This window comes from Scomber japonicus, chromosome 9 (assembly GCF_027409825.1).
Source record: "Scomber japonicus isolate fScoJap1 chromosome 9, fScoJap1.pri, whole genome shotgun sequence".
NCBI classification, from domain to species: Eukaryota; Metazoa; Chordata; class Actinopteri; order Scombriformes; family Scombridae; genus Scomber; species Scomber japonicus.
Window position 1 is genome coordinate 28,395,813 of NC_070586.1, and position 13,329 is coordinate 28,409,141.

The 13,329-nt window shown below is 41.7% G+C and overlaps 1 protein-coding gene across 4 annotated transcripts; it reads right to left on the bottom strand.

Annotated features, from left to right (window-relative positions):
- Positions 1 to 493: 493 nt before the first annotated feature.
- Positions 494 to 11,598, bottom strand: kdm2ba (lysine (K)-specific demethylase 2Ba). Of its 4 annotated transcripts, none has more exons than XM_053325984.1 (10): positions 11,271 to 11,598; positions 7,493 to 7,714; positions 7,262 to 7,405; positions 6,363 to 6,450; positions 5,687 to 5,973; positions 4,732 to 5,549; positions 4,448 to 4,611; positions 4,171 to 4,332; positions 3,651 to 3,869; positions 494 to 1,902 (listed from the first exon to the last, which is right to left on the bottom strand). In XM_053325984.1, exons 1-10 carry the CDS (start codon positions 11,322 to 11,324, stop codon positions 1,721 to 1,723), a joined length of 2,340 nt encoding a protein of 779 aa, XP_053181959.1. In that variant the 5' UTR covers positions 11,325 to 11,598; the 3' UTR covers positions 494 to 1,720. The 4 variants fall into 4 exon arrangements, with proteins under 4 accessions (XP_053181959.1, XP_053181960.1, XP_053181958.1 ...); XM_053325985.1 differs by having other exon boundaries at positions 5,687 to 5,965; positions 6,364 to 6,450; positions 7,493 to 7,717; XM_053325983.1 differs by having other exon boundaries at positions 7,493 to 7,717.
- Positions 11,599 to 13,329: the final 1,731 nt, after the last annotated feature.

Below are 13,329 nucleotides of genomic sequence, written 5' to 3' on the forward strand. Positions count from 1 at the left end.
CTGAGGGGTTAACACGATTACATAGAGAGAATTTTTGCATTTCATACCTTCTGCCATAGGGGGCAAGTAGGGTCAAGGTACCACTCAGTAAGGCTTTGAAAATCAAACCAGATGGAAAAGCACCATAAGAAAAACACTGATTTGGTGCCCCCTCCCTTATTAGGCGACCACCAATGTGCCCTATGCCACCCCTGACCAAAAATGTAAAGTCAGGGAATCACTGATTCATAGTCTATGGACCCTGACTGTCCAACATCTCATAGCAACCCATCTAATACTGTTGAAATATATTAGTGTGGACCACCTGACTGTTGGCAGAACAACACTGTCAGACCCTCCTCTCCTTCCTTGAGGGTCAGATTGACACATTACTTCATTTAAAAAAGAGGTCACAAACCAGAAATGCAGACCTCTACTTCCAACAACAAATGAGCCTGATACCTTTTCTGCACTTTTCAAACACTTGTATGGCAAAGAAAATCAAAAGACTCACTGATGGTACAAATGAAATTCTTTTAATGCATATTAGCACTTAGTTTTTGGATTTACAAATATAAACATTATCACATTCACCTGAGGCGATAGCAGATCAATTACAGCACAACACATCCCAAAGTACACACAACACCGACTGTATGGAGTTATCATTTCAACATTATGCAAATGAGTTATTTGCAAAGGTCTTTTAGTTGGTTGTTTATTTAAAACCTGTACGGAGAACCAGGTGTGTGGGGCTGACTGCAGTATATTCAGTCAGTGCAGGTTAAACTGTCACGGTCACACCTGCCTGCTGCGACAGTCAACATCCTGGTACTGGCTCTGAGTGTTAACATCCCACTAACCGGGTCCTGCAAATAAGCTCGAACAACCTCGATAAATTATTGGCAAGCGTTATTCGACCCAGCTCTCTGTGAGACACCTACGTCAAAGTACAAGTTGCTAAATACATGAATAAATACAAACTGTAATAAAAAAATAATAAATTAATGTCGAAATGTTGGAGAAAACCCCCCCCCCCCCATCAAACACAGCACTCAACTGTTCATGAAAGTGTTAACTGAAGACGAATGAGGTGTAACAGGATATGAAATTTGTTTACTTAAATTTATAACTGTTCAAATACATTCTATATATATATATATATTTTCAGAGAGTTTATCATAGTTAAGTCAGATATTATTCCTGTACATGATCATTGTTTTTTTTTTTTATCTGATACTGAAGTTATTTGTGTCAAAAACTGGAGTTTGGCTCACAGGAGATACTGTCATATGAAAGAAAAAGTGAAGAATGGCACAATATTGGAGTTCACATCTTGTGTAGTCTCGCTGTGATATTCAGCTCCTGAGCAGGTGCGAAAGATCCTGTAAACTCATTAAATGATGCTCGTATAAAAATACTGTGCTTTTCAAATATTTAAAAGAATAAAAATAAACAACCCGACAGTCAGTTACAAGCACGTCTTATAAAAAGTAAAATCTCAACACGAATACATGCATGCTATTTCCTCTTTTCTCTGTCCAGTGATCGTTTATCAGCCTCTTTACATTTGAAGAGTCCATTTTCAGATCTCTATCCAGAAATCTCTGTCTCTCCTTTCAGTTTATTTTGACACTGAGTGAGTGAGAGACTTATCACAGGACCAGTTTGAAAAGAAAAAAAATATTTGTTCCATTAAGTGCAAAGACCTTTTTTTCAGTCTGTTTTGTCCCATTAGGAACTAGCTCGTCTTCTGCAGCAGTTTGTCCTCTTTCAGTCTAAATGGCACGCTCACAGACATCTCTGCTATGAACCTTTCGCAGGCCGTCTTGGTCACCTGCTTGCAGAAGCGGAGGTCAATTTGACAGATGCTTCCACAACGCTTGAAGAAGGTAAGGGAATGGTCTGTGACCCGGTTGCAAACTACAAAAAGAGGAACAGAGAGGATAACGATCAGTCACAAGCTTGATATTTTAAAAAAAAGGTGATGCATGCAGAGAATAATTTGGAAATGATCTTTGGAATTATCTTTTCTTTCTTGATGCGTAATGTGTTTCTTTGATTTTGCTGGACGATCAAGTCCAAGATCTTAAAGTGCACGCTATGTAGCTAGCACCAAACTGTTACATGCCAGAAAGACTCAAGGTATTACTTTGTCTTTGCAAAAGTTTGTTTGCAATTGACTTCCCTTAAGTGGTAAACCACACAGTTTGTGTCTAATTAGAAGATCGTGTGAATGTGTTCAGACCGTGCTTGGCTGACATCTCTCTGACCCTCTATTAGTTTTGTTGCAGAGTTGCACATTTACCAGTCTTCTTGGTTTATGTAGTTTGAGGATCTCATGTCTACCTAAACAAAGGTCTTATCAACCAGAGGGGTATTTACCTTACAATACTTTATATTCACTCATCTTTCTGCAGTTTATGCTTTTTATTATTATCCACTGCTGTTTTGTGTTAATCTCAGTGTGTCCAATTTATGACTATGCCTCCTACACATAATGGCTATGGTAATGTAATAACTTATTAAGTACAGACCACAACAGCCAATTATTCTGTGATTAATATCAGCTATGATGCACTTTGGTTGTTGCATGAAGAGGGTAATATTTTCTCCAGTTAACATAGCATGAGCATATGAGAATGCAAAGATTTAAATGAATGTTACTAGAAAACTCTGCTTACATGGACCTTTTTTGTCACTTCAGCAAAAGCACAGGTGTTACTAATGACATTCACGATGGTGCTGTTGTCATGATATTACAGTGCAACAGTGAGCCAGCATGCAAACTGCTGGGACCTTGAAACAGCTACTGTCACATGGCAACATGTCCTCCATTAAAAAGCCCTAAGAGGGCTAATTAAATATCTGCCACAGGTAATTAATTATTGTAGCAACCTGGACAGGCTGGAGGATGAGGTACAAGACTGCATTAATTTACCCGTGCTGGGTGCTCAGGACTGGCGTACATCATATGCATTTTTCACACAAAACCAGTTTTTTGTTAGTTGGCAATGTCGTTACCCACCTGCGCACACGCACAGCTGATTTAACACATTTTGGGTACTTAGTGCTCTTCTTAGGAGTGTGTGCGAGTGTGCAGACTGTGTTGATTGACTACGTTCATCTCTAACCCCCATAGCTTTGTTGCATCTGACAGGGTCACACATATTCAACTAGTCCTCCAAATTAATGACAAAATACACTGTACATTGAACCACACAAAAGCATTTCTGATCTGAAATGACTACTGGCAGGAAATTGTTTGTCTGTGCTTTTCAAAAACATTAAAAACATACATATGCATTGAAAAAAATATGTTTTGTGTGATATATCAACACTATGGTTGGTTAGGTTTATGCACAAAAAAAATGACTTAATTAGGTTTAGGGAATGATCACAGTTTGAGTTCAAATACATTTTTGTCAAGGTTTGGTACTTTAACCAATTATTGGTTGTAGACTTGTTGAATTAGTAAGAATGTAATGCCAACTACCCGTTCTATTTAAAAATAACTCAACATAGTGATTGGTGTCCAGCAAGGCCACAACAAGAAACTGTGAATCCCCTGAAATTCTGATTTGGGCGGTCTCCTAGTAGAACCATCTAACTTACTACAATCCTGAATTTGTATATTCCTGCGCTGACGTTCCTCAGGTCCCTGTCCTCACCTGACAGGTTGATATCTGTGAGGGAGTCTCTGGTCGTGGTCCCCGCCGCCGTCAGCAGGTTGACTGACTGGTCGTTGATATGGTTGCAGTAGCTCAGGTCCAGCCTGGACAGCAAAGGCATCTGCCGACTGATGAGACGCAGAGACGTGTCGGTGATGTCCAGCCCCGCCAGCCGCAGGTCCTCCAAGTTCCGCAACTTGCAGCGGTTATCCAGCTGACCTGTCAGTCGATCACATAAAGAACATATTCAGCTCTACTTGTCAACCAGTTTGAACAGTTAGCATGACTGACCATGACTGAACAAAAGGATCAGTTACAGAAAGCAGGTTACTTCAATTGAGTTTTAAAATAAAGTAGTTTTAAATTCAGTAAAGTAACATTACTTCAATAAAACTATCAGCAGGTAATGTAATGTTCCACATCAATTGGACAATTAAAGAGGCTGTATTCAAGCATTTTAGCAAGCAAGACATTTGGAATCAAACCCCTATTTATGGCTGTATTTAAACCAATGAGTTACCTGGTCTGTTGTCTGTGGGAGGTGAAAGGAGGTCCCTCATCTGTGCATCTTTCAGTCCCTCCACCCACTGCACGTCCAGGGTGCGTAACAGAGGGCAGCTGGAGGTGCACAGGGCGGATACAGCCGCCCAAGAACACCCTGATAACTTTAACACTCGCAGACCTGAAAGACACAGCGACAGAAACACTGACTACTACTGAAGCAGAAACCAAGCCACAAAAAAAAAAATGTATAGTACTCGTTCTCTATAGATGAAGAATTGATCATTGTTGGGTACCTGGCAATCTGTTAATAAGCCAGCTTAATTGTTTCTTGGAAATGTTGGTCCAACTGAGGTCCAGGGACCCAGGCTGACGGCGGATAATCCCGCTCAGCATGAGTGGAGTGATGGAGGTGCAGCGGTTCAGATCGATCTTTGTCCACAGTCTCTTATCGCAGCACCTAACCGTCAAAGAGAAACATGATCAGTCTTCATGTTACACCAGTACTCTCACAGCAGAGCAGAACACTCAATGAACGTAAAAATGGAAACATGCTGTTTTAGCTGAGCTGTGTATTTACCATCTGTTCCATGTCTTGCAAACTCTCATGCAGACACACAGCTCCTGGTGTGTGAGATAGCCAAAGATCTTCATCCAGACCTCGCGCTGTATGACGTGGGTTTTCCCGTCTTTCAGTGGCAGTCTGTCGGGAGGTGGGCTTATCGGAGGAGGCCGGATGACGTGCCGCTCCATTTGGACACACTTGGGCGGAGAACGTGGAGGCACCGGCCGGTTGGTCGGCGTGCTCCTGTTGAAGCCCAGGGGAGTGATCTGACTCGGGTAGAAGTGGCGCAGTTCCCAGGGGGTCCCGTTCATCTCTTTGGTCTTGAGGTGGGGCCTCTGATCCCCCAGCTCGCTGCCGTTGCGGAACAGCCTCTTGGGTTCCTCGTTTTCAAACTCCGGCTGGACCTTGAGGGGCTGCCGGTTCTCGTTGGCCAGGCAGTCCTCTGTCTTCTGGATTTCCTGGTTCAGTGCTTTGCTCAGCTCCCTGCTCAGTTCCCTGTTAGGTAAACGGCGCTTACGGCGAGCCTTTGGACGCGGGCCTTTCTCCTGGGTCTCGCTTCCGCCCTCGCTGCTGGGGCCGGCCTGCGGAGAGCTGCACAGAGACTGGTCGCTGTCTGCGATGGGCGTTTTGAGGGAAGGAATCAAAAGTTCGTTCTTGGAATCTTTGTCATCTACTTCGTCCTCAGTAGGTCCCAAACGCCTGTTTCTCTCCGCACTGCTCCGGAAGAGAGGCTCTTTTCCTTCTTCATCATCCTCTTCATATGCATCTTCGTCCTCCTCTTCTGTCTTGATTGGGTGCAGAAGTTTGGAGAAATAAGGATCGTCTGACTTTTCCTGCAGGAAAAGACAGCATGAAAATGACTCTGGTTACTCTGGTAGAAGTAGAATTAACTCTAAACACCACATCTGAAACTTCTAATGTTACAGAATTAGAAGTCAGTGGCTCTGTGAAGGACATTTCTGACACGTACCTTCTTCCTCACGCTGAGGTCCTCTTCTTCGTCATCATCAAAAAGCTTCCTCTTTTTCCTCAGCTTGTCCTCAGGCCTTGGCCGGGGCAGGTTGCTGGGGGAGAGTAGCGGTGGCTGTCGATGGAGGTCGGTCTCAGGTCTGTACCGGGGTGTCTCCTCTCTTTCAGGTCTCCTCTTGGCTGTGGCAGAAATGTCCCCCTCCTCCTTCACAGGCTTCTGTTCCCTCAGTAGAGAGCCAGGGAGGTTGGAGGCATACTTGAACCCTGGACCCCTTTTTTGCTTCAATGCCAAAGGGGACACAATTTGCAAGACAACTTTATACCTTTAGCCTATGGTGACGAGCAAACTCAGCTGTGCTACAGGCATATTCTAAAGTTTAAGAAAGTCATCACTCGACAACAATGACGCATAGTATGTCTGTGGTTTCCTGCTTCTGAAACAGTAACATGTGACAGACTTTCACAAACGAGACAGTATAAACAGGAAGTCGCAAACTGATCTATGTACATAAACTGAAAAGCAAAAGCAACTATTACCTATGAGTAATACACACACACTCAAAAAAATCATCTGTTGTTATAGTAACTGTACCATTTTCAGAGTAGAAAAACAAAAAGCACACACTAGTAACCTGTTACCTAATCTAGATCTTCTGACTCACACATATTTGTACTCACTTTTCCACTTTTCCCAGCATGGTTGCACTTGGGACACTCCCAGCAGTTAGGAAGCTCATCATTCACCACTCCTGAGGCGTCGCTGACCTGATGAATTGATGAGAAAATGATTTAAACAATGACGACGTGCTTCAACCGACTGCTATGTACAGTTTGTTTAACGCAAACAAGACAAGGGAAGTGAAAGCGACTGTTTGGCAGGTCAGAATTTAACCTCAGCCATGCTGAACATGCACACTCTTGCTTCACACATTAAGCAAAAAAGAGAAGTTAAAGACTCCTCCTTGAGCAATGTGCACTTCTAAAATCGCTGTAATCTCTTAAATTGTTACATCTTATCTATAAGACTGAAGAAGGAAAAAAAAAAAAACTTAACACCTAAGTTGTTGCATGCTGCAAAACAACTAGACAGTGCATGTCTGAAAAACTGGTTTGACCAAGCCTGTGCTAGCAATGCCCTGTTGTGTTTTTAATAGAACAGTTACAAACAGGGTGTGTACAGCTTTACATTTTGTTTTGCTTTTATAACAAAAAGGACTTCAGTGCTGCCACTAGTCAAGTTAATTATGACACTTCCTTTTAAAGGGAGTACACTCCATTGTTGGTGAGTCAGTCAAGTTCCTGATCATTTGTGGCATTGTCAAATCCTCAAACGTGATAGTGTCATGTTCGAGTCATAAGACTTCTGACTCAGATGGTAAGTATGTTGAATGTTATATAAGCAACACAATCTACATCCATTTACTTTCAGTAACAACAGTACAACCATGTGAGTCACTCACATTATGTTACCATGTATCCAGGATTCTTGGCACACCACTTTAACACACATGAGTCAACAAATGAATAACTTGGAAGAGGAGGAGCGGTTCTCTGTTCCCAGGACGGCTCTCTGTACCTTGAGGCAGTTGGGATGGACGATCTCATTGCAGATGGAACACTCCATGAGCATGAAATTGAACTTGTCCTCCTCTTCTTCCAGTGTGTCCTCTTTCCCAGCCTCCTTACACACCACGCACACCGCCGTGTGGGGCAGAACCGGCTGCACAGATGAACACAATGACAGTTTTACACCTTGTGCCTTGCAAACTTTATCTCTAATATTCAAAAGAGTGCACCGCTGACTCACCGCGATGCACTGTCTCATAATGCAGGACTGCTTCATGCGACCTGGCCCTCCGAACTTCTTCATGTCCTTGCAGAAGTGACACTCTCCACACTCGGTCCGGAGGCACGCCTCGCACTTTCGGCAGCGTGTCCTCCTGCGTCTGGCTCCAGACGAGCTGCGGTTGGACGGCAGCTTAACAGCTGAAGATGTCCCCATCTTGGGCTTCGGCCGGTTGGCTGCCCGCTGCTGTGAAGACACAAAGTTAGAGTGGTTAGACCCGACAATGCAATGTGTGTCAGTGGAAGGAGACGACAAACAGTCAGTCAGTTATTAGAAGCAAGATAATGTGTGGGTGTGCAACGTACTGCATATTAGGCAGCTTACCTGTATTGAGCTAAGGGAATGTGTACCAGGACTAACATTAAAATGATGCTTGGAATGTTACTCTAATATAATTTATGGATGAATCATATGTTACTTTACAAGTGTATGCATGTGTGATATTCATTCATTTGTCATAGAAGGTCATTCATGTTGAGTCATGAAGCAACAGGCAGTGATCAGTCAATTTTGAATGTCTAATTGTGACTGATGGATTTACTGTCTTGCACCACGTGATGCCAAGCCTTTGGACTTACAGGACAGCAAGAACCGAGATTATATGAAAAATCAAAATGTATAATAATCATAATACCAAGTATATTTATCTATGTATTTATTATGAAGTATGCAGGAAACTCTGCTTTAACTGCCATGTATTTTCTGTAAATTACATAAAAACAGAAACCTTTAATAAAAAGCTAATTAAAAAAACACATTACCTATATTATTTTTTCACCTATGTATTTCTTTAAATGTGATGAATTTAACTGCAGGGAAGACTTCAATGATCCACTTGCCATTTAAAAAACCCCAAACACCTTTCTTGTTAATATGCATCACTCATTGGGATAAATGAAGAAAAGGTAAATGGAGATTAAAAGACTTGACACACACGCCACTCCAATTTAAAATCATCACCACAAATTCACATAATTGTCTTTTCACATTTATTTTTAGTCTCTTCGCTGTTGCCATGGAAATGCAGTAAAGCACTATGAAAATAAGACAAATCATAGGCCATTACGGTGATTCTTGTTCTAGCAGGAGAGGTTACCTTGGCAACACATTTGCCTTGCTGGTGGCGAGTGTGTGCGCACAGTGGAGTGCAAAAGATGGATAAAAATAAGCACACAGAGGAGGTTATGTTCTTCTGTCAGGCTGTGAGCGTTTTTGTCTGATGTCACATATTGTTGCTGATTACAACACACAACAGCTTGCACTGTAATGATGAATGTGGCTCCTTGAGCAACAAAAATACTGTGCATTTCATATCTATCAAAACAAAAAAATTGAATTAGTTTAATAGTATTCATGTGCATGGCGATTTGGTTTCTAGGACACTGGAGTGTTGTGGACAGGAAACACAGAGTGGACACATGAAAGACTGGAGCTGCATCTGCTGAGCTATAAAAAAAATCCACAGCTCTTTATTAATCGTCACTTTTTTTGATCTGATCTTCTGAAGTTAACCTGCAGCATCAGTTTCCATGGTGATCCTGTTTAAAAAAAGAGGAGCCAGATTGTGATTGTGAAAGTTAAGACAAAAGATACCCAGCTAACCCACTGATCTGGCTTTGTGGGTACAGGCCTCAGGTAAAACCTGATGAAAACAGAACAAGATATTCCAGGTGAACGACAATCTAGCTTAATGTTCTGTGAATGATAGGTACCTGGAAAGAGAGAGAGAGAGAAACCAGTCCTGACTCTGTTGACTGTGACATATCAGTGGATTGCTAATGTAACTTCATAACAACATGTTCCTTCACGCTTACCAGAAACCCCATCTTCTGAGTATTTGCCTTCAGGAAGAATTGGGAACAATATAACCTTTAGTTCAAATGAATTTCTCTTGAATTGTTTTGTTATTCCCACACTGAAGGTTGTACCTATCCTGCTGCTGCTGCTGCTGCTGTTGCAGCTGATGGAGCGTTTAGTCAAAATAGGACAAGATCCATCTGACAGCTTTCCATAAATTAATTTGACTACTGTGGAAAAATGGGAGGGAAACATAAAAAGCCAGGGCTGCTGTGTGACCGTCAAGTGAACATCCCACCTGCTCTGACACAAGTGTTTTTCCTCTTATCCAGTGCAACATCAGGTTTGCAGAGCCTTTAAATAAGAGTAATAGGTCGATTTAGATTTAAGCACCCATGCTCAATTTTATACACAAATTATGTCTTTCATAAATCATGCGCCCCCCCCCCCCATTTCCTGGGCCACTTAAACCTGCACTGCCACAGTAGCAGATCACTTAATGTGCAGCTTTATAAAATAAACTGTATTTTAACAAAAGGGCTGCAAACAGAGCAGAACACTATCAGCTGAGCCGTCTTTACTGTAACTCTTGAGTAATATGTCAGGAATTTGGGATCAGTTTGCTGAGGCCGACGAACAAAAACATGGCCTATATTTTCAGTGCAGTCTTCTGACTCAGCTTCAGCGTAGATTTCAGTGGGAAGTCACACGGCTCATCATCTGCTGCTCACAGGGTGCTAAATGTTTTACTGTTTTATACACCGGTTAATGAATGATTTAATTCCACCAGCCACTCAATAAATTAACATGGTTCTTCTGTCAGTTAGTGAAGTAAATCTATCATCTACTCGCATTATTTTACCAACATTTGGCTGGTGTTCATTTTGTGCCACAGCTGCTTGTGCACAGTGTCCCTTAATGCACTCATAACAATGTGTCAAAAACACTCTATGGGATGATCTGTTGGTTGTATAAATATTGCGTAAGGTGCAAAAACTAAAGTCGTGTCAGCAATTTAACACATTACATTCACAGGTCAAGTGTCTTAAACTGACATGTGGAATATGGACCCCACTGTAAATGCACTTTATAACAGATTAAAAACTTTGCCCTCATGGTGCCATCGTTAAGAGTCCATATTCCTCTTCCTGGTGACAAGCTAGAGGACAAAGTCATGTAATCAAACCAATCCCAATTTTGCCAGAAGGAGACTCGAGGGGTCACTGTGGACCCCAGTTTGGGAACCCACCAAGCAACAGAAGTAGAGCCACTTCATTGTTCCCTCTCCCCCATCCCCCCTCCTCCTTCTCAGCCCTTTGCTTCAACAACATTTTGCTTAAAAATCCTTCTTAAGGGCACAGAGTGGTAGAGCAAGTTCAGGAAGTGTGAGGAAATTCATCACCATTTTCTAAAAAGGAGAAGTGGGAGGTCATTGAGAGCAACGTGTGTAAAATCACAGCTTGTGCCAGCGTGAAATTAGATGTTCTCACAGCAAGTGGAGGTCCTTAATGTGTTTGTTCAGGTCACAGCACAATAAAAGCTCAATCTGTAACGTTACTGGCTGAAACTGACTGTTTTCAGAGGTGGTCAGTACAAAATGGGACAGTGGTGGATGGTGTCCGAGAAGGAGAGGATATCAATAAGCAGCCCGTGTCCCTTTTACCTCTATGTACAGAAAATGTGGTCAACTTTACCCCTCTTAACACAAGTAAGGCGTAGGAGAAGGTTTAAAAGGACACATTTTCCTTTTCGATAAAAAGCAGAGCTAGCTTAAGACGCAGAGAAGAAGAGCGGGTGAAACCTTTAACGTTAACCGAAGACAACCGGGAGAAAAACACCACACGGCTTCCCACGTTAACGCTACACTTTGATATATAAATATATCTATTGTTAAAAAACAAACACGCAGAGAGGACATATATGAATTATGGGGAGCTCTGACCTGCTCAGACTCTGAATCATATTCCTCATCGTCTCCGCTCAATGACAAGGCCATGGCTCCTCTCTCTCATCGTTTGTGAACAGCAGAGAAAACTAACATGGCTGAACAAACTCCTCCAGCTCGGATAACCCCCCCTCCTCCCTCATATAGGCCGCTGGTAGCTGTGTCCACTAGGTTGTGTTCAAGACACCAGGAAATATCAACGTCCTGCTTTCTAAATCCATTTCAATTCAATTCAACTGCGTTCAAATCACACTAAAACAGTCGTGAAGGCAGATACCAGAATGAAACGCGCATTTTAATATATAGGGGTATGTAAGATATTCAATACAGGTAACAAAATAAAAAGTAAAGTATCTATAAACTGCATGGCATCGCACAGACGATTTCGTAAATTGCAACAGTTTTTAACGTGTAACATGAATGCAGCATCTGTGTTACAGGAAATAATGATAAGCAGGTAACAACAAGAGGGTTCACTCCCACATATATCCGCCTTCGCTTCGCTTCTTGCTTGTTTTTGTAGGCTGGTTGAGTCAGAATGGTTGTGAATTTGATTTAACATCTTAATCCTTAAGGGATTTGTGATTCAGGCACAGTCTGACCTCGACACCACCCTCCCCCCAAAATAAGTAACATAAACAAGTGCTCATAAAAAATTAAATATCTATTTTGGTGCATTAAGGGACTTCGTATTAAGGTTAACAACCATATCCACACTGTGCATCTAATGTAGATGTAAACACTCTCAAATTGATTTTTTTTTTTTTTAAGTAAGAGTCAGCCCTTTAACGTATAGGCATTAGTTCAGTTTGAGATCCAGTGCACTTTAGAGTCAACACAACAAGAAGTGTGTCATGGGCTAGTCACAACAACATACTAACATATGACATAATAACTAGTGAATCATATAACACAATGCTACAAAATGTGCTAAATTGAAAATGTTTTGCTTTGGCGCCACCCAGTGATAATGTTGAAGATGAGCATGTGGCTGATATGTATTCTTAGTTTTTGAATATAATTTACTTATTCGATGACGAGTTGAAATAAACATGAAAAATAGCCACTAGTGATAACAACATTCATATCATCTGAAATGTAGGCTATAGTTTCAGAGTGTGCAGGGACAGATTCATTAATGTGTACTTGCATGTGATTGCAAGTGTGGTTGCAGTAAGTCTTCTTTTACTACTTACTACAAAATGAGGATTTTACTTGATTCTAGTGAATCTGTTAAAATGTCAAAACTGCAAATGACAATGTCACAATCTTGAATAGTTCCTCAATCCTATTTGGCTGCTGCCCCATAGACTTAAAACTGCAGTTGGTACAATTTAATGAGTTTCAATTTCCACTTTCTCCTCACAATGATGAATACTGCACCTTAGAGAGCTACACATATAGAGCGTCTGTATGATGTAATAGTATACAGCATCTGTTTTTAAAAGGTACATTGTTACAAACTGTACCATTACTCTTTGCAGATGCTGCTTATGGTGGGGATAGTAGGCTTAACTATGAAGCCCAGTCCCCTCACTGACCTCGGCTAACCACAGCTGACCCCTCATACCGTCTAGTATTGCCAGTTATGTTTGATGGGGTCAAACCATACAGTCTATGGGTCAAACCTAAGCCTCTGTAGCTGAGTGGTCTTATCTTCTGTGCTTTTTAACCTTATTTTACAGTCAACTGGTCTGGTACACATCTGTACCCCAAACCATGAGAAACTACAAGTGAGCTTTCATGAGGAAGCGTGATGTGTCTGTTGTTACTTAAGTGAGGAATGTACCAAAGTATGAAAGTGTACTTTTCATGTTCCTGCATTTCCCCCGCTCTTCCTTAAACTATGTTCCCTTCAGATGTTGTGTGCTGCTCTGCCCTCATGTGGTGAAGAGCTATTTCCTCTGACTGACTATCTCACAAAACATATAGATGGTTCACAAACATTAAAGTGTGCACGTGTTTGTACTGACTGATGGGAACTGACTGGTGGTTTGTTCATTTGACCTAGTAGTGTGTCTCCATTCAGCATTTTTTCATATGCCATCAAAGCACA